Here is a 21675-nt window from a genome sequence, read left to right on the forward strand (position 1 = left end):
CCAATAACACAAAGCACTTCCTAGATGTACTCAGACTGTAAAATACAAGATATATAAGAGAGAACATTTCTATCTTCAAAAAAATACACCTACCAAAAACAAACTAAAGGTTGAAAATGAAAATTTAAAAATGGACATTGCCAAATGCCAACTATTTGAAAATAAGTTTGAAATGGTGAAGTATAATATCTTCATCCAAACATGAACAATGAGGAGACACACACTGTACTTTTCCATAATGCCCGGGGCATTTGGAACTAAGGAAGAGTTACCCAGAGAAAGAGGAAGGTGCTTAGTTCAAGTGTTTTTCTGGTTTTGTTTTTAAATAATTCCTCACTTTTTCTGCTAGTTTTCCAAGTACTTTGCCACTTATCTAAAAAGTGTGATTACTCTCATTTGTGAGAATTACAAAATCAGGAGCTCTAAATGGATTTATCAGATTCTCCAGAAGAGAAAACAGTGATACAATGGAAAGAAGGATCTGTGGCAATCTGCATTTACAGTAGAGCCAAATTTCAAATATTTTAATGGAAAAAGAATCATATACATCTCTTTATAGTAAGTATAAATATTTATCATATCAAATTATCCATATAATCTAACTTTAACAAATGAATTTTTCCCATGGGAAATATTTCAATATTATTAGAATGCTTTTTAATAAAATTAAAGTTTCACTCTTAAGGATATTAGTTACTATATGAATCCCGCATGGACTCAAGACTAAACAGCCAATGCTATTTTCAGTTATCACTTTAGATCTTATACTCTACTATTTGCTGTTAATGAAGATTTGGGGGAAAAAAGAAGTAATTTCTTAAACTCAACTTCAATGTAATTAACAAAGTGCATATTTATTCATAAAAATCCATGAAAAAACTTAATATACAAGAGAAGACTTTCTTTTAAGGGGTAACACTCTTCAGAAAAATTCCCAAATAAGGTGTAAGGTATTCCTCCCAAGATGTCACAGCCAAAACCTAAGCACAGGAAAGTCCTTAAAGGACATCCGGGGCAGACTCCTACCCATTATGCAGACATTCCTGGCACAGCATTTATGCTGCTGCTGCTGCTAAGTCGCCTCAGTCGTGTCCGATTCTGTGCGACCCCAGAGAGGGCAGCCCACTAGGCTCCTCTGTCCCTGGGATTCTCCAGGCAAGAACACTGGAGTGGGTTGCCATTTCCTTCTCCAATGCATGAAAGTGAAAAGTGAAAGTGAAGTCACTCAGTCGTGCCCGACTCAGCGACCCCGTGGACTGGAGCCTACCAGACTCCTCCATCCATGGGATTTTCCAGGCAAGAGTACTGGAGTGGGGTGCCATTGCCTTCTCCACAGCATTTATAGCAAGTAGTTTTCCAGAGTCTGCATGAATGCTTTCAATGGCTGAAAGGTGAGGTTTACTATCCACAGTCCCGCCTGTGCTACTGCAGGTGAGCTCTGATTGTGGAAAAGTTCTTGATGATAAGTAGAAATGTATATTCTTAAATTTTCAATTCACTGAGTCTAGTTCTAGCATCCATAAGCACCTCAAATTCCAGTCCTTCTGTTGCCTAATTGGAAGTAGCTGAGAACACCACATTGAGAACATTACGGCAAGTGTTATCCCTCTACTCTGACTCAAAGAGAGCGTAGGAGGAGGGCAGAGCCGTGACAGAGCAATGAAAAAGGAGATGGAAGACAACCAAACATTTGGTTTACAAGGATATTTTATGTTCAGATTCAGTGAACATTGATATAATCCAAGACTACAAAAGATAATGTGTGTATGCATGTGTATGTATGGATTTGTGTTTGTATATATGTGAGTGTGTGTGTATATACATATATATATATATATATATACACACACACTTGTATACATGCATATATGTAGATATATACACATATACAAGCTTCCCTGGTGGCTCAGTTGGTAAAGAATCCATCTGCAATACAGGAGACTGTCTGCAAGAGACCTGGGTTTGATCCCTGGGTCAGGAAGATCCTCTGGAGAAGGAAAAGGCAACCCACTCCGGTAATCTTGGTTGGGGTATCCCATGGACAACGGAGCCTGGTGGTTCCATGGGGTCACAAGAGTCAGACATGACTTAGCAACTAAAACATCACTACCATGTGTGAGTATATTGTTGATGCACATGTGTAATACACAATGTATGTGTATGAGAGTGTGTGAGTGTACGTGTGTATGTATATATGTGTGAGTATGTTTATGTATGTGTGTGTGCACATGTATGTATGTATAAAATTCCAAGTCAGCTAACAAGAAATTTTTCAAATTATGTTCAATGAGGAAATGCAAACATGGGTTTTTAGGATATTATTTTTAACAAGAATACCAAATACACAGCTGCTAAGCACTGCAGGAGTTGTTGACAGACAGGAGAGGGTGAAAGGGATTCAGTAACCTTATGTTTACATTACATAAAAATATGGCTATTTCAAAATGTCTAAATAATTAAATGTTAAGCCTATTATCTAGACATTTGCTATCAACTAGATGAAGAAATTCCCAATGAGTAAATAAAAATCAACCAGATCACTCTACTGGGCCTCCTTCCTCAAGTTTCTGACAGAATTCGTGGCAGGGCAGGTACAGGCAGCCATGCAGTACCTTCCTGACTGTGGGTCAGGATTCACCCTCCAGGCCCTCTCTCCACTCTGCCCGTCTCTAGGTCTCAGAGAACTGAAAAGCAGCAACTCCTCATAAGAAGTGGGGTGCCCGGTCGTAAATCTGGCCCCCAGTGGCAAGATGTTCCATCATTAAAGAAGAGCTCAAACATGCTGATTAGACTTCAAGACGAGAATGAGAACAAACACACAGAAAATTTTCCTCAAACACAGAAACAAGAGAAAAGAGGATGTGGGTAAATTGTCAGGATATTGAGTTGGTAGGATGCAATCTAGAATTAACCAAATGTTACTAGATTTTATTCACCAAAAAGAATAAAACTATATCTAATAAAGTAAAGTAATAAGCCTATAAAACAATTTTAGGTATCATAAAATTGCAAATGACTAACTAATGTAATAGTAATTTTTGAAGTAATACATAAACCCATTCCAAATTGTATAGCCTGGTAAAATACATACATTATTCATTGTGACCCATTAGCCAAATCTGGCACACCACCTGTCTCTGTAAAGTTTCGCTGGAACACTCATTTGTTGTCTATGCCTGTGTTCGTGCTACAACATCAGCATTGAGAAGTTGTGACAGAGACTATTATGGCCTACAAAGCCTAAAATATTCACTATTTGTTATAGGAAAAGTTTGCAGACCCCTCCCCTATATAATCACGGATCTTAAAATAAGCATCTAGGCCACATCACTAAATCATGCTAGTTTCAAGCTTTACTTTATCATGCAGGTCTCTTTTGTTACAAACCATTACAATCCAACAACAAAAAAAGAGTTGCAAAAATGTTCCAAGTGTTGTGAAGGTATTTCACAGTTTGGAGAAATGAAACAATTGTTTTTCCTACATGTTTTGTTGGTTCTTCCTACCTGTTTTCCTTCCTCTTCATCTGAAGAGTTACTGACATCAGGGACATTTCGGCTGGGTTGGTAAACTTTCGACTCCTCTTGTCCAGACCTGCTGTCTCTTTGGTCTGTTGTGCTTTCCTCATCACTTTCTGGGTTATTTTTCCATTCTTTCATCATTTCTAACACATTGGTTGGTCTCGCTGAAGAAACTGTATTGCCCTAATATTAAATGATGAAGTTTTGGTGTTATAAACAGTTTAAAAAATTGAAGACTCTTACATATTTTAGTAATAAAATCTCACAAATTCACTAAGTCACACAGAAAAATTATAATGTTGAATAAATAGCAAAACTTCTGATGCCCTGCTCCTTGAACTGACATGTCTCAGACCTCTTCATTAATACTTTTTACAATATACCAAAATTTAGGGGTGGGAGAATATTCAGTTTTAAAAGAATAATACAGCATGCTTGTGCAAAAGAACACTAGATAGGGCAAGTCCCTGGAATCCAAAGACCCCCTTACAGTTCTGTTCTTAGAAAATTAATAGAGAAACTGAAAGAATGAAAGAAGTTGTCCAAAGTCTACGGGATCCAACACTAAGCATAAGCCTGTGTGTACGTGTGTGTTAGTCGCTCAGTCATGTCCGACTCTGCGACCCCATAGACTGTAGCCCACCAGACTCCTCTGACCATGGAACTCTCCAGGCCAGAATACTGGAATGGGTTGTCATTCCCTTCTCTAGGGGATCTTCCCTACCCAGGGATTGAACCTGGGTCTCCTGCATTGCAGGCAGATTCTTTACCCTCTGAGTTACCAGGGAAGCCCTATGGGTAAGTCTATATAACATCAAAATGTCTAGGTAAAAAAATCTAAGTTCAGCTGATTAGTCTGGTATTGTACCCAAGAATAAAGATGTTTGACTTGAAAGCTCTTAGTTGACTGGAAGATTTAGATATAATGTGATCATTTGATTATAATGTAGTCTATGCACTGTTTAATTCCAGATGTGAGTAGCTCATACCAAAATTAACCATTTAGTATTAGCTATATTTTTCTCAAATAAAATATTCCATCTAATGCCAGGAAATGCATGAATGTAGTCTCACAGGGCTCCTGCTGGACTAGGTATGCCTTAAATATTTTTGCTCCTAATGCAGACTAGTAGAGAAAGTCTGGACAAGAAGTTTGGATCACATTTAGATTAAAAACAGGAAGTTTAGGCGTGAGCACGACTATGGCGTGATTCTAAATTAATTTGACATGTGAATGGACTGAAGCATTAAGCAACAGGGATACAGAGTAGTATACAGCCAAGCACTTTAAGGGCAGCCATCTGAGTACACTGTGGAGGATTTGCAGAGCTTAATAAATTCAGGGTTAAAGACACAGACAAATACAAAGCATGGAATAGTAGTAACTAAATGCAGATCATTATGCAATTCACTCCCTGTAGTTCTTCAAAGTTATCCTTTTTAAAGAAGATCTATATTCTTACCACTTTCACGGCATCCTACTTTTGGTTGCACTTCTGCAGCCTCTACCCATTTACTCCCAGAATACCCTTACCATGCCTTCTGCCAACTCCTAGCCTACACTTCTTTCGAGGCTTAAGTTCTCTTAATATCCCAGAACTTCCAAAGGTGTCATCAACTTAAATGAAGCACAGATGAAGACTCAGACCAAAAAGGAATTGAAATTGTTTAGAACAGTAGATAGTCTCAGAGCTCTCATCTGAGATTTCTGATTTCCAGAGTTCTGTCAACAGCCCTGCTTTACCCCAGTGATTCATCTGGCCTCTATTATAACTTCCTGGCTTCACTGCAACCTTGAACACTAATCACAGTGTCCAGGCTCCTAGAATACTGGTACACACAACTTTGCCTTGAACGTCAATCTCTCATTAGAAAACAGAGATAATCTCACACATCTAGGTCTGTAATCCTAGTCCTCAACTGCCCTTCCCTGATAAACTCTCCACAAGTTAACTCTCTGGATCCACAATAGTTATTGATGGTGCTTACCCAACATTCCTGTCTTCAAGGCACATATTAGAATCTTGCCTCTCTACTTCTTTTGGGACATGACAATATGACTTGTTTTGACCAGTGAAAACGTGATTTGAAATAGTGCATATCACTTCTAGATAGAAACTCTGAAAGCTTGTGGTTTAATACCTGCATTAGTAACAATAGAAGCACAGAGAGAGTTCCCTCAGCCTGGGTCCCTGGGTGAAGACAAAGTGAAACAGAACTTGCTTCCCTCATCCAAGCCAATGTGCCATGGAAGGCGTCAAGAACACTGAGATTTGGGAGTCATTTGTTACCACAGCATAATCTAGCCTGTCTTGATATAGGTAGATAGAAGATTAAAATTTACATTCTGTGAGTCACCTCCAAAAAGCCCAAAAGAATGAGCTCACTGTACAATCAGCATACCCAACAAAACTGTAATTACTACAGAAATCATATGCAATCAGTACCATGTGATAGCCAATTTATTTAGGCAGTATTGGCTTTGCACAGCCCTGATATGCATGAATTTCAGTCATCATTAATTAAATAGTGTCAGTCACCCAGCAACACAGTTCACATTTTAGTCACTATGGTACAATAACTATCATTGCATAAAGTTCAAACTTCACTGCGAGCTCTTCAATACACAATCACCATGTAAATTACAGATATGTACAGTCATGTAAATTACATGATATTTACACCATGTAAATTACAGATATGTACAGTCATGTCTATTGGTGACTGGACACCATCCATCTGTTCACACACAGACAGCAATCCGTGCAGTTGTGTTGCCTCCTTGTCTCCCAGGTAATTTGCCAACAAAGATGAAATTGTAACAAAGAAACTAAAGTGATAATACTGGAAGTAAAATCTGAATCAAATGTAAATGGAGTAATAGAAGAAATAGCTGACCATGAGAATGTTGACACTGTCACTGAAAGAATCCAAGTGTGCAACCAAAGGAACTTAGTAAGGCAAACTTAGCAGCATAAATGAGGAAGGATGAAGATACTTCAGAGAATATGGTGCCCACAAAAAACAAATTTAAAGAATTTTCAGAGATATTTCATGACATTGGAAAGACAAAGGATACCATGTTACAAGTTAATCCAAGCTTGTAAAACACTATGACAATTTGCCAAGGCATAAAAAAGATATTTCCCTCTGTATTATAAGAAGGTAAGCATTCTTTAAACTAATCTTGATAAGTTTTTAACTAAAAAAATAAGATACTTTAATTTTCAATATTTCTAATGTTTTAAATTACAGTGCCAAATGATAGCTTTACTTTTGTCTCATTCCCTATATTTATTTATAACTAACAGGGAGTTTTTTAATATTTAACAAAAAATTTAAAGGGTATGGATCATAATTTTTCCGATTATTAAAATCATTTTTCACAGCTTCAATATACACTATTTTTATGGTTCTGCACTACTGTGCAAAGCAAGAACTACCTGTACTATCTTGAACCTGCATTTCTAGCAATCTTTCAAATGCTTGGTCTACATATATATACACACACACACACCCCCAAGAGCTTGGTGACTGACACGCTACAAGTCTAAAGTAGAGCACCTTTGTATTCAAAGAAATGATCCTATTTCTTATTTCAAAGAGACTGGGGAGAAGAGCAAAAGATCCAGAACAGGAACATTATCCCCTCATAAACACTCTACTATTTATAAAATTTTAACTATTTGCTTCCTATATTTGCTTGTGATAGCAAACAGGGCACAAACAGTGGTTTGGACTCCACACTTTCCCTCTTGCCTAAAGTCCATCCAATAACTTACTAGACTGCCTGCTTCCTGCTTGCTAGCAGTTGAAGGAAAAATTGCATCAAATATTTGCACTGATCAGATGAATAAGTGGCCCAGGGCTGCGTGTCATGAGCCTTCTAGGCTGAAGAGAAACTATATATGAATCAACCAAATAAAAATCGGTATAATTTTAGGCTAGACACTGCAGATTGTGGAGATACCTCACCATCAGAACAGTAACTTCTGAACTCCCTTTATTGGCTGTGTTCGGGAGTCACGCCCCGAACTCATCAACCATGAAACAGCGAATGGCAGGAACGCAGCAGTAATAGGCTGATAATCTGAGGCTATCATTAGTCGAAAACCAACCTTTTGGTTAACAAATTTCTGCTTGTTTAGCTAACAGCTTGAGATTATTTTATTTTGAAAAGCTAGAAAGCTGAACACTCATAGAGGAGAAGTTTGGTCAAATACCAATATTTGGACTTAATACCTGAGGAGGCAGGTCCTACACATACAGACCCAGGCATACATCCTCATCTAACAAAATCTGCCTTTTCAAGGATAGAGCCTATTAGTATTTTGTAAATAATAAATATTTAACATGTATTTTTAAATGAATGAATATTATGTATGAGTTGGGATAAGATGGTATAAAACATAAAATAAGCTAAGCTAAAAGGAAACATTCTGGGACTTCATAGTCTTTATTTTCTACTTTTCATCAATAGCTAGAACACTTTACTTCGTAATGTTCTGAGGGATAAAATCTTTTCAGGAGGAAAATGGAATGCTGCTGCCGCTGCTTAGTTGCTCAGTCGTGTCTGACTCCTTGCACTCCTGTGCACTGCACACTGCGAGGCTCCTCCGTCCATGCGATTCTCCAGGCAAGAATACTGGAGCAGACTGCCATTCCCTTCTCCAGGAGACCTTCCCAAGCCAGGGATTGAGCCCAGGTCCTCCCACATTTCAGGCAGATTCTTTACCACCAGGAAAATGGAATAGTCACTTTATAAAAAAGCACATAAAAGGGATGCTCAACTTTACAAAATTAATAAAGTCCAAATAAAAACAACGAGTTACCAATTTATACCTAATAGATGGACATAAATTTAAGTTTGATGATTCTCTTGGTGAGGGTGTGGGGAAACAGGTTTCTCATTTACTTGCTTTTTATGGGAGGATTAGTCAGTAATAAACCATCAAAATGTGTAAAGCACACTCTCACAGATCAGTAGTTCAAGTTTTAAGAATTTATCCTATATGCTGACATAGTATACAAACATATATTTACAAGAACATTTGTTGCACCGTTGTTTGTAATAGAAAAGACCTGAAACAGTTTAAATATTTCATATTCAGAAGAGAAAAATAATAGTGTATCCATGGTTTTGGATACAATGCTGCTTTTAAAAAATAAGGATATTGTCCCAAAATACATTCAATGAAAAAGAAAAGTTCCCGTAATATAAATCCATTTGTGAAAAGTGGATACAAAAAAATATACAGAATGTATTTAAAAGAACACATAAGAGATTTAACAATGGTTATCTTCAATAAGAGGGAATGAGGGAATAGAGGGAGGAAGTTATTTTTCCTGCTTTGTTTACCATTTAAATCATTTACCAAGGGTAATGGCAACTATTATATGACTAATAATTAATATAAATTATATAAGAAAAGAAATACTGTAAGTCATAGGACTCACAGCACCCAATAAAATCACTGAACATGCCCTAATGGGTCTCAGTAAGTCCAAGGCAGCAGTGGAGAAAGGTAATAATGGATCATTAAAGTCAGCAAGTGCACCACTGAAAAGTTTTCCTAACAGTCACCTCAGTGATTTTGTTTTTACAAGTAGAACAAATAATGAAAATAGACAAGGTTGGTGTTGATACTCCTGCTCTTTAAGAGGAAACAGCCTGAGAAATTGAGTGAGTGGGTGAGTGAGTGAAGTCGCTCAGTCGTGTCCGACTCTTTGCGACCCCGTGGACTGTAGCCCCCCAGGCTCCTCCATCCGTGGGATTCTCCAGGCAAGAATACTGGAGTGGGTTGCCATACCAAAAGTGCATTTCCAATTGTCTGCCAAGAATTTCTAGCTAGAGGTGCTGCTGAGCCTTTAATACTGTAATGTATACTTGAAAGCTGCTAAAAGGATAGATCTTTAAAGTTTCTATCACAATAAAAATATTAATCTATGCAAGGTGATGGATGTATTAACTAAACTTATTGTGATAATCATTTCATAATATATATATAAAATCATTGTTGTACATCTTAAATTTATATAATGTTATATGTCAATTATATCTCAATAAAGCTAGAAAAATGAAAACAGACTCAACATATTCCAAACCAACATTCTTCAGACTGGAGTATGTAGTGTGTAAGAAGACTTCATATGGCCTGTGGGGGCAGGGATAGTTTGCAGGGAATCAGTTTCAAGACCCTCAATTTCTTTTTTTTTTATTTTATTTTATTTTTAACTTTACAATATTGTACTGGATGCCTGGGGCTGGTGCACTGGGAAGACCCTCAATTTCTAATGATCTCTTTTTTTTCATAAGACACCTGCTTGAGCAAGGATATGCAGTAATTCTTTTCATGTTCTTTTCTTAAGTCACCTTCTTATAATGCTTGTTACTATACATACATTTATTTGTGTGTGTATGTGACAAAGACTTACATCTAAAATATGTAACCAACTTCTATAAATCAATACATTTAAAAAAGAAATAGAAAATGGGAGAGAGACTTGAATAGACATTTTGTAAAAAAAAAAAAAGATATTCAAAAGGAAAATTAGCATAAATAAATTAGCATAAACATGAAACATGACCAATTTCATTTGTCATTTGGGAAACACAGATTAAAACTACAATGAGATACCATTATATATCTACCAAAGTATCTAAATTAAAAATACTAACAATACCAAGCACTGGAGACGATGGGGAGCAACACTAGAACTCTCACACTATTGCTGGTGAGTGGCACAAAGTGAACTTAGGAAAACGGAACAAAAGAACTTTCTGGTGGGGGTAGAAATGTTCTGTATTTTGTTCTGGGCAGTGGTTACACAAAAGTATACATATAAAAAAATTCATCAGCTAAACTCTTAAAATCTGTCTATTCTATAGTAAGTAAATTATATCTTAACAAAACTATGATTATTTTAAAAGTAAATTTCATAGCTTCATAGATATTATTACATGTGGCTCAACCATTTCACAGTTGTAAAATATTCCATTGTCAGACTATACCACAATTTATTCATTCTCTAGGAAGAGGGAATTTGGGGTGACTCTGGGTTTTTGCTCCTATAAACACTTCTACAAACATTACCGTGTATGTCTCCAAGGGTATATATGTAGAAGAACTCCTTGGGTATATTCTTAGAAATTAAATTTATTGGTATAGAGTATGTGAATGGTTAACTTTAATAGATAATGTTTTTCAAAACATTTTCAAACCGTTTTCCAAAGTAGTTGTACCAGTGTACTCTCACCAGCAATGATTTAGAGAGACTCTTTACCTGCATCTCTTCCAAACCCTATTACTGTCAGACTTTTTAATTTTTAGTTTTATCTCACTGAAGTCCTGATTTGTATTTCCCTGATCACAAATGTAACTGAGCATCTTGTTGCTTGTTCATCAGCCAAATGCAGGTCCTTGTTTGTAAAGATGTCTGGTCCTGTCCAGTTGCTTGTCCATTTCCTACTAGGCGGTTGGTCTACTTTGTATTGATTTGTAAGAAACACTGAGATTTCATGATATTGATTTTTTCTTGGTTATTTGGGTTACAAAAGCCTTCTCCTAGTCTATAATCTATCAGTTTTCCCTAAAATGCTGTTTTATGAATAGAAGTTCTAAAGATTAATATAAGTCAAGTTTATTCCTCATTCCTTTTATGTTAATGACTTTGGTATCTTGTTTATAAAATCCTTTTCTACACACTCCAAGTTCCAAAAGGGTTTCACCTATATTTACACTAAAAGTTAAATATAAATTTGTATTATTTAAGTCCTTGACTGATTAGAAGTTGACTTTTGTCTACCATGTGAGATAGGAACCCAATTTCTTTTTCTTCATATGGACAGCCATTTATCTGAACTCCAGTTGTTGAATAATCTCTCCTTTTTTCCACTGATGCATCATACTACCACTGTCATAAATGTTCCAGACGTGTATGGATATGTTTCCACACTTTCTATTTTATTCTACTGGTCAATTTGCTTACTACTATATCATTATCACACTGTGCTAACTAAATAGTCTTAATTTCTGTTACAGCAAAATACTCAAAAAAGCCTTGGCTATTTTTGACCCTTTATACTTCACTATAAATTTTAGGGTTGCAAAAAGAGGAATTTTGATTGGATTTGCTTTGTATATGTACATCAATATGAGGAAATAAATTCTTATGATATTTAGTCTCCTGATGTAAATAATGGTATATATTTACACTTGAATTTTTCTTCAATGTTTTCCCATAAAATTTCATAACTTTCCTCAAAGAAGTCTTACAAATCTAATGCTGCATTTCTAGAAATTATAAATTTGTGAATACAGTTTTACATGTCTTCATTTTTTTTTGCATTTTATATTGTTGGTTGCTAGTGAAAAGAAGTGCAGTTGACTTTGTATATCAATCTCATTTTCCCCAGTTTTACTGAGGTATGATTAGTATATAGAGCTTCCAGGTGGCACACTGGTAAAGAATCCTCATGCCAATGCAGGAAGCGCAAGAGATGTGGGTTTGATCCCTGGGTCAGGATGATTCCCTGGAGTAGGAAATGGCAACCTGCTCCAGTATTCTTGCCTGCAGGATTCCATGGACAAAGGAGCCTGGTGGGCCACCGCCCATGGGTCACAAAGAGTTGGACATGACTGAATGAGTACACACACACAGTTGGTATACAACACTGTGTATGTTTAAGGTGTACAATGTATTGATTTGACACTCCTATTTATTGATGTATATCAGACTTAAAGAAGAAAGTAGGGAAAACCACTAGACCATTCAGGTATGACCTAAATAAAATCCCTTATGATTATACAGTGGAAGTGAGAAATAGATTTAAGGGCCTAGATCTGATAGATAGAGTGCCTGATGAACTATGGAATGAGGTTCGTGACATTGCACAGGAGACAGGGATCAAACCCATCCCCACGGAAAAGAAATGCAAAAAAGCAAAATGGCTGTCTGGGGAGGCCTTACAAATAGCTGTGAAAAGAAGAGAAGCGAAAAGCAAAGGAGAAAAGGAAAGATATAAACATCTGAATGCAGAGTTCCAAAGAATAGCAAGAAGAGATTAAGAAAGCCTTCTTCAGTGATCAATGTAAAGAAATAGAGGAAAAACAACAGAATGGGAAAGACTAGGGATCTCTTCAAGAAAATCAGAGATACCAAAGGAACATTTCATGCAAAGATGGGCTCGATAAAGGACAGAAATGGTATGGACCTAACAGAAGCAGAAGATATTAAGAAGAGATGGCAAGAATACACAGAAAAACTGTACAAAAAAGATCTTCACGACCCAGATAATCACGATGGTGTGATCACTGACCTAGAGCCAGACATCCTGGAATGTGAAGTCAAGTGGGCCTTAGAAAGCATCACTACGAACAAAGCTAGTGGAGGTGATGGAATTCCAGTTGAGCTCTTCCAGGTCCTGAAAGATGATGCTGTGAAAGTGCTGCACTCAATATGCCAGCAAATTTGGAAAACTCAGCAGTGGCTACAGGACTGGAAAAGGTCAATTTTCATTCCAATCCCAAAGAAAGGCAATGCAAAAGAATGTTCAAACTACCACACAATTGCACTCATCTCACACGCTAGTAAAGTAATGCTCAAAATTCTCCAAGCCAGGCTTCAGCAATATGTGAACCGTGAACTTCCTGATGTTCAAGCTGGTTTTAGAAAAGGCAGAGGTACCAGAGATCAAATTGCCAACATCCGCGGATCATGGAAAAAGCAAGAGAGTTCCATAAAAGCATCTATTTCTGCTTTATTGACTATGCCAACGCCTTTAACTGTGTGGATCACAGTAAACTGTGGAAAATTCTGAAAGAGATGGGAATACCAGACCACCTGATCTGCCTCTTGAGAAATTTGTATGCAGGTCAGGAAGCAACAGTTAGAACTGGACATGGAACAACAGACTGGTTCCAAATAGGAAAAGGAGTACGTCAAGGCTGTATATTGTCACCCTGCTTATTTAACTTCTATGCAGAGTACATCATGAGAAACGCTGGACTTGAAGAAACACAAGCTGGAATCAAGATTGCCGGGAGAAATATCAATAACCTCAGATATGCAAATGACACCACCCTTATGGCAGAAAGTGAAGAGGAACTAAAAAGCCTCTTGATGAAAGTGAATGTGGAGAGTGAAAAAGTTGGCTTAAAGCTCAACATTCAGAAAACTAAGATCATGGCATCCAGTCCCATCACTTCATGGGAAACAGATGGGGAAACAATGGAAACAGTGGCTGACTTTATTTTTTTGGGCTCCAAAATCACTGCAGATGGTGACTGCAGCCATGAAATTAAAAGACGCTTACTCCTTGGAAGGAAAGTTATGACCAACCTAGATGGCATATTCAAAAGCAGAGACATTACTTTGCCAGCAAAGGTCCATTTAGTCAAGGCTATGGTTTTTCCTGTGGTCATGTCTGGATGTGAGAGTTGGACTGTGAAGAAGGCTGAGCATCAAAGAATTGATGCTTTTGAACTGTGGTGTTGGAGAAGACTCTTGAGAGTCCCTTGGACTGCAAGGAGATCCAACCAGTCCATTCTGAAGGAGATCAGCCCTGGGATTTCTTTGGAAGGAATGATGCTAAAGCTGAAACTCCAGTACTTTGGCCACCTCATGTGAAGAGGTGACTCATTGGAAAAGACTGATGCTGGGAGGGATTGGGGGCAAGAGAAGGGGACAACAGAAGATGGGATGGCTGGATGGCATCACTGACTCTATGGATGTGGGTCTCAGTGAACTCCGGGAGTTGGTGATGGACAGGGAGGCCTGGCGTGCTGCGATTCATGGGGTCGCAAGGAGTCGGACATGACTGAGCGACTGATCTGATCTGATCTGATCTGACCACCCTTAAATCCAGCTATCTTTCTCAGCTCTCTTATTATTATAAGAGTTTGTCTAGTCATTTGTATATTACTGCAAATAATAAAAGTTTTATCTCTGCTTTCCGATTCTCATGACTTTATTTTCCTTGTCTTAGACAAAGATCAACAATATTGAAAAAACTACTAGAAGCTGATTTCCTTGACTTAGCTCTTTATTTAAAGAAAATGCTTCTCACATTTCCCATTTAAAATATTTGCTGTAATCTTTTATCAGGTTAAGGACATTTTTTTTCATTCCTAATTATGAATGTATGTTAGGTCTTACTACAAGACAAGTGCTTTCTTTGAAATGATGATATCTTTTCTCCTTTAATATATTAATGTAGGAATTTATATTTATAGATTTTTTTTTCTGAAATTAAACCATCATTGTATTTTAGGGAAAATCCAACATGATTATGACCTATTTATAAGCACAGTTGAATCCAATTTCCTAATATTTTGTTTAAGGTTTTAGATCTATATAAATAAACAAAATGGATCTTTTTCATAGGTTTGCTTTTCACTGGTCTAATTTTGTTATACTAGAATATACAGAATTAATACACTGCCTAAGTTTTTAGATTTATTAATAAACAGTTGGTGGTGCTATTCTTGTATCTTTTTAATCTTTATCCTTTAAATTTTTGCCTTATCTGCAGCTGTATTCCTTTTTTCCTGTGAAATATTATTTTTGATTTCTTTCTTTCTGTCTTATTTTTGCCAAAGGTTTATCTATTTGTTGATTCTATTGGTGTCAAAGAAAAAAAAAGAGAGAAAGACCAAAGAAGAGGACACAGTATATTCATAATAACCCAGATTTAAAATGTGAGATCATATACACATGATAAGCATTGAGAAAGGAGAGAGAACATTGGTACATGAGACGGGGCTAAACTGGAAGATGTAGACAACAGATTTTCAAAGCCGTAAAGGATTAAAAAAAAATGTATAGAGTGGGACAAGTTGTAATAAACTTCAAAGTTTATTACAAACTTATTCTATTTCAAAGAATCAAATGTTGGTCTTACTGATCTTCTCTTTTCTACCTTTGCTTTCTATTTATTTTCAACCTTAGGTTTATTTTTCCTACTACTTATTTGTATATATTCTGTTGGGATATTTTCCCAAAATTTTAAGTTGGATATGTATTTCCCTTTTAGCCTTTCTTCTTCCCAATGTACATACATTAGGTGATATTAATAAATTTCTGCTGAAACTTTTTTACTGTATCCACAGGTTTTGATATGCTGTGTTTTCATTACCATTCAGTTCTAGAAATTAAAAACTTTTTCTCATTAGGATCTATTTTTTTAACCCATGACTTATCTAAAAGCATGTGATTTAATTTCCAAATATATGCAGTATTTAATCTCATTTTGATTAACTTTCAACTTAATTGTATATTGTTAGAGAACATAATCTGTGAAATTTATGAAGGCTTGCTTCCTTCCTGGTTAGATTAATCCTGGTAAATGTTCCTTCCATGTGTGGTTAAGAAAAATGTATATTCCCTAATTGTTAGATGCAGAATTGTATGTGTCCACCAAAATAAGCTTGTTAATTGTATTGTTAAATATCCTTACTTCTGTTTTCATATGCTTCACATATTAGTAATTGAGAGAAGTGCATTAAAATCTCCCACTATGGTGGTGAATTTGCCAATTTCTCCATAGAATTTTGTCAATTTTTGATATATATTTTTGAGGTTACCTTATTAGTTGCATGTGTTTAAATTTCTACATTTTGTTTGGATTGAACTGTTATCATTATACAGTAATCTTCATTATCTCTAATGATGATGATTTGTTTGTTGCGAGGTAGATTTAATTGATATTAATTCAGTTACTCAGGCTTTTTTTGGTTAGTGTTTGCCTAGTGTGTTCTTTTCCACTCTTTTTCTTTCAATATTTCTGTGCCCTTATGCTTCAAATGTGCTTCCTGTAAATAGCACTTAGCTAGAAATTTAAAACTTCAACCTGACATTATGTCTTTTAACAGGTACTTCTAACCCATTAACTTATTTGAAGTTGTTTCTACTATTCAAGTTTATTACAACTTGTCCCACTCTATACATTTTTCTTTAATCCTTTACGGCTTTGAAAATCTGTTATCTACATCTTCCAGTTTAGCCCCCTCTCATGTACCAATGTTCTCTCTCCTTTCTCAATGCTTATCATGTGTATATTATCTCACATTTTAAATCTGGGTTATTATGAATATACTGTGTCCTCTTCTTTGGTCTTTCTCTCTTTTTTTTCTTTGACACCAACAGACTTTACCAAGGTATTTAAAGACTCTTGGTACACACAGCTCTTACAGTGTCTACTGAGTTTCTTTGACCTTTTTAACTATTTCTACAAGTGTTTTAAATCTATGACTTATGTGGCAAACCTGAGGCTTTGTATACTTAACAATATTTTTTATCATTGCCTTTCACTTGAATGGCAATGTCAAAGGATATAAAATTCTAAGTTTAAATGTTTTTCCTTTAATACATTTAGAATTATTACTCCATTTACACGTGCATCCAATAATGCTGCTAAAAAGTAAGGTGTCAAGGTTATTCTTGTTCTCTTTATGATATTGCTCTTCCTCTCTGGGAACATTGAGAATTTTCTGTTTTTGTTGTTCTTAGATCTTATTACATCTATTTTGTCAGTTTTTCCTTCTCTCTCCTAACTGGTGGTCTATCATTATTTAAAGCTGAAGTCTTTTTTCTTTAATTCTGATGAATTATCTCTATTATTTCTAAAAGATTTCCTTCTCCCCATTTTCACTTTTTTGCCTGAGATTACTATTATATGAATCTTGTAACTTTTACTTTCAACTCCACATAGCTTCATTTTTGCTAAAGTTTTCAGTATGTTTATCTTCATCTGTTCCCGTCTATAAAGTTCTATTAAAGTTACATAATCTGATCATCTAGTTTTTTAAATTCACTCTTCATTTGCACCCACTTCACTACTTATCCTACATAACTGTATGTCTGTCAACTATTACACCTAAATGGTTCTGTTTTACCATTTCATTTCTTGCTTCATATTATTAACATCTTCACTTATCTCTTTTGGCATGTGCACTTTGTTGACTTCTAAAGTCTGGGTCTGCCTATTCTAAACTCTCCTAATGGTGTGTGAAATATGGCCTGTGAGCTCACACTCCTTGGGGTGTACTAGCTCCTCAGGAAAACAGACCAGAACCAGATCTTCAGCCCCAGGAGCTCAAAATTCTAGGGACTAAAAATCTGCCCCCACCAAGCAACTCAATTTAGGATTTCATAATCAACCTTCCCTTCCAAGGAGAAGTCACCTTAGGAGGAGGCACTTCTAAAACTATAATCTACCTATCCTAGGGGGTGGAGGCCAACAGGTAAGTCATTGGTTTAGACTCAGTAATTCCCACCCATTTTCCTTAGCTTCTCACTCAAGCAGGGCATCAGCACTGCTCTGATTTTATTACTTCTGATCCCTGTGAGAGGATCAGTGTCCCAAGGCAAAGAGCGAGGCAAAGGGGGAACTTGGGTTGTTTTTGTCTTCCTATTTTTACTTCCTGTACTGGTTGTAGTCTCACCCACCATACATGCCATCTCAAAATAGCCCTTTATCTTCCTAGGGGTATCCCTATTCTCTGAATCCTGTTATCATGAGGTTTCTCTCTAAAGTTACTCTAGGTTTAATCCTCAGAAAAGATGCAGTTGTTCAGTCGCTCAGCTGTGTCCAACTCTTTGCAACCCCATGGACTGCAGCATGCCAAGCTTCCCTGTCCTTCACCATCTCCTGGAGCTTGCTCAAACTCATGTCCATTGAGTTGGTGATGCCATCCAACCATCTTGTCCTCTGTTGTCCCCTTCTCCTCTTGCCTTCAATCTTTCCCAGGATCAGGGTCTTTTCAAATGAGTTAGTTCTTCGCATCAGAAGGCCAAAGGATTGGAGCTTCAGCTTCAGCACCAATCCTTCCAATGAATATTCAGCACTGATTTCCTTTAGGATTGACTGGTTTGATTTCCTTGCAGTCCAAGGGACTCTCAAGAGTCTTCTCTAACAACACAGTTCAAAAGCATCAATTCTTTGGCACTCAGCTTTCTTTATAGTCCAACTCTCACATCCATACATGACTACTGGAAAAACCATAGCTTTGACTAGATAGATCTTTGTCAGCAAAGTAATGTCTCTGCTTTTGAATACGCTGTCTAGGTTTGTCACAGCTTTTCTTCCAAGGAGCAAGTGTCTTTTAATTTCATGGTTGCAGTCACCACCATCTGCAGTGATTTTGGAGCCCAAGAAAATAAAGTCTGTCACTGTTTTCACTGTTTTCCCATCTGTTTTCCATGAACTGATGGGACTGGATGCCATGATCTTAGTTTTCTGAATGCTGAGTTTTAAGCCAGCTTTTATATTCTCCTCTTTCACCTTCATCAAGAGGCTCTTTAGTTCCTCTTCACTTTCTGCCATTAAAGTGTTAAAGTGGTATCATCTACATTTCTAAGACTGTTACTATTTCCCCCAGCAATCTTGATTCCAGTTTGTGATTCATCCAGCCTGGCATTTCACATGATGTACTCTGCACAGAAGTTAAATAATCTGGGTGACAATTTACAGCCTTAATGTACTCCTTTCCCAATTTTGAACCAGTCTATTGTTCCACATCCATTTCTAACTGTTGCTCCTTGTCCTACATACAAGTTTCTCACTTAAGCAGTTTTTATAATCCACTAAAAGGAATAATAGCTCTCTTCTTAAAAACCTAATAGTACTACTACTACACTACTTACTTTATATAAATACATGTTTTATATATTAAATATAGTATATAATATATATATATAATATAAATAAAAGTATATAATAATATTTAGAGAACATCTATATATTTTATAGTATATAATTTATTACATACCACATATCATATAGAGAGTACATTTTTATATGCTTATTTTAAATATATATATATTAAGTGAAGTGAAACTTTCTTAGTCATGTCCAACTCTTTGTGACCCCCATAGACTGTAGCCCACCAGGCTTCTCTATCCATGAGGTTTCCCAGGCAAGAATACTGGAGTGGGTTGCCATTTCCTTCTCCAGGGGATCTTCATGACCCAGGGATTGAACCCAGGTCTCCTGTATTGCAGGCGGACTTTTGCACACACACATATCAAATACGCATTCTCTGCCTGTGTTTTTTCTTCAATCCCTCCACTAGAGTGTGGGTAACCTGTAGGAAAGGACTATGCCAGACTCATTCTTGTGTCCTCCACAGTACATAGTAGTTATTCAATAAATATTTGTTTGAATTATTAAGTATGTATCAATCATTGAATATTGAGTAAATGCCCAAGGTTCCTGGTTCATGAGCTTCTTTTTAACATAATTTTTTTTTAAAAAAACTTCATTAAAGAGGGCTTCAAAATCATATTCATATACATAAGATAATTCATAATTTAAGAGTAACTAAATATAGTAATATAAAGTTTAGAGCCTTAATATATTTAGGATGAAAATATATGGTAGCAAAAAAAATACCCAATAATTAGGTATCAGAAAATTTCAATTCTTTTCCATAAAGTGTAGGCTAAAGGTCAAAAACTAATGACTAAAACCTGAATAACAGTTTGTAAATTAGTGAACGAAGACCTGTTCATACATAGGAAAGAGTGTTCTGAAATTAGACCCTACACTTCATTATAAGAGCTTTGTAAAGTCTGACTATAAAGCAAAGCACACTGTAATTTGTGGTGAATTACTCAAGGGAGAGACTGTTTTAATCATCTTTGTACCCTTATAGTACCTTATGAATTAAAATAAAAAGCACTTGTTAAAATCAACATAGACATTTAAATGACGCCCTAGAAAAAGTGCTCCACAAGAGAAGCCAGCATATGAGAAGCACCACACCACAACAGAGTACCCCCTGCCCTCCACAGCTAGACGAATCCCTCGTGGAGCAGCAGAGACCCAGCACCGCCAAAAAGAATAAATAAATAAATGGTATTCATATAGTTGCAAAATAAGTGAGTATGAAACGGGTAAGAAAGGTACAGTGTGGGGAATATAGTCAGTAACTATGTAATGTCTTTGTACGGTGATGTATCGTAACTAACTTATCATTTTGAAATGTGAGGAAATATCCAATTAGTATGTTATGTAACAGGAACTAACATAGCATCGTAGATCAATTATACTTCAAAAACAAATTCATAGAAAGAGAGATATTAAACTTGTGGTTACACGAGGCCAGGAATACGGAAGTAGGAATTGGATAGCTACAGTCAAAGACACAAATTCCCTGTTATAAGGTAAGTAAGTACTAGGCAAGCAAAATTCCCAGTCTTAAGACACATAAGTACTAGGAATGTAATATACAGCATGATAAATATAATTAATACAGCTCTATGTTATATATGAAAGTTGATAGAGTAAATCCTGGGTTCTAATCACCAGGAAATACATTTTTTTCGAACTTCTTTCATTTTGTACCTATGTGGCTTCATTAAATTTATTGTGATGACCATTTCATGACACATGTAAGGCAAATCACTATGCTATGCCCCTCAAACTTAAAAAACTGAAGGAAAAAAAAAAGAATGGACTAAGGTTAACATCCATGTATCAATATTGGCTCACTAGTTATGATAAATGTACTATAGTAATACAAGATCTCAACATTAGGGGAAACAGGGTGAGTGGTATATTGGAAGTCTTTGTATTATCTTTGCAGCTTTTTCATAAACCTAAAACTATTCTAAAATAAAAGGTTTATATTAAAAAAAATAAATGACTGTTGTCCCATTTAAAATGAGCCACTCTGCAAGACTGACACACTATAATGATAATTTCCTTCTTTCAAAGAGTATGCAATTGTTCTCTACTATCTATGGCAGGAAGTTAAAACTCTTTAGTCTGGGATTCAAGGGCCCTCACAATTTTCCTTCCTTTTCTAAAAGTCTCATTTCCCACTTGTTTCCTGCAGGCGTCTTATCTGCCAGTCAAATTAAACTTCCTGATTTCACACTCGCTTGCCTCTGTACCTCTCTGGTCATTTGGCAATCTCTTATGCCATTTATCATTTTCTTCCTTGCATTATATCTTATACATAGCTTGTTTCCCTTATTATATTGTAAATTCCTCATGTCAGAGACTGGGTCCTATATGTCTTTAACTGAATTTTATTACCTAGCACAAGGCATGGTACATGGCAGGCACAAAAAAAAAAAAAAAAAAAATCTGTTGAAGGAATTATTGAATAATACCAACAGAGCTCAAATCTGGAAACCGCTTTTTGAC

General features: G+C 36.2%; 1 protein-coding gene across 8 annotated transcripts in view; it reads right to left on the reverse strand.

Moving 5' to 3' along the window:
- STK33 (serine/threonine kinase 33) overlaps positions 1–21675 on the reverse strand; it is a 202736-nt gene that overhangs the window by 22523 nt on the left and 158538 nt on the right. For 7 of the 8 annotated variants that reach the window (XM_070383888.1, XM_070383885.1, XM_070383884.1 and 4 more), the window contains one exon: positions 3507–3704. The exons of the other annotated variant lie outside the window; for it this stretch is intronic. In XM_070383888.1, coding sequence (XP_070239989.1) covers positions 3507–3704 — 198 coding nt within the window. The remainder of the gene's footprint in view (positions 1–3506; positions 3705–21675) is intronic. 8 annotated transcript variants of the gene reach the window in all.

The sequence above is a fragment of the Bos mutus genome, chromosome 15 (assembly GCF_027580195.1).
Source record: "Bos mutus isolate GX-2022 chromosome 15, NWIPB_WYAK_1.1, whole genome shotgun sequence".
In the NCBI taxonomy this organism is placed as follows: domain Eukaryota; kingdom Metazoa; phylum Chordata; class Mammalia; order Artiodactyla; family Bovidae; genus Bos; species Bos mutus.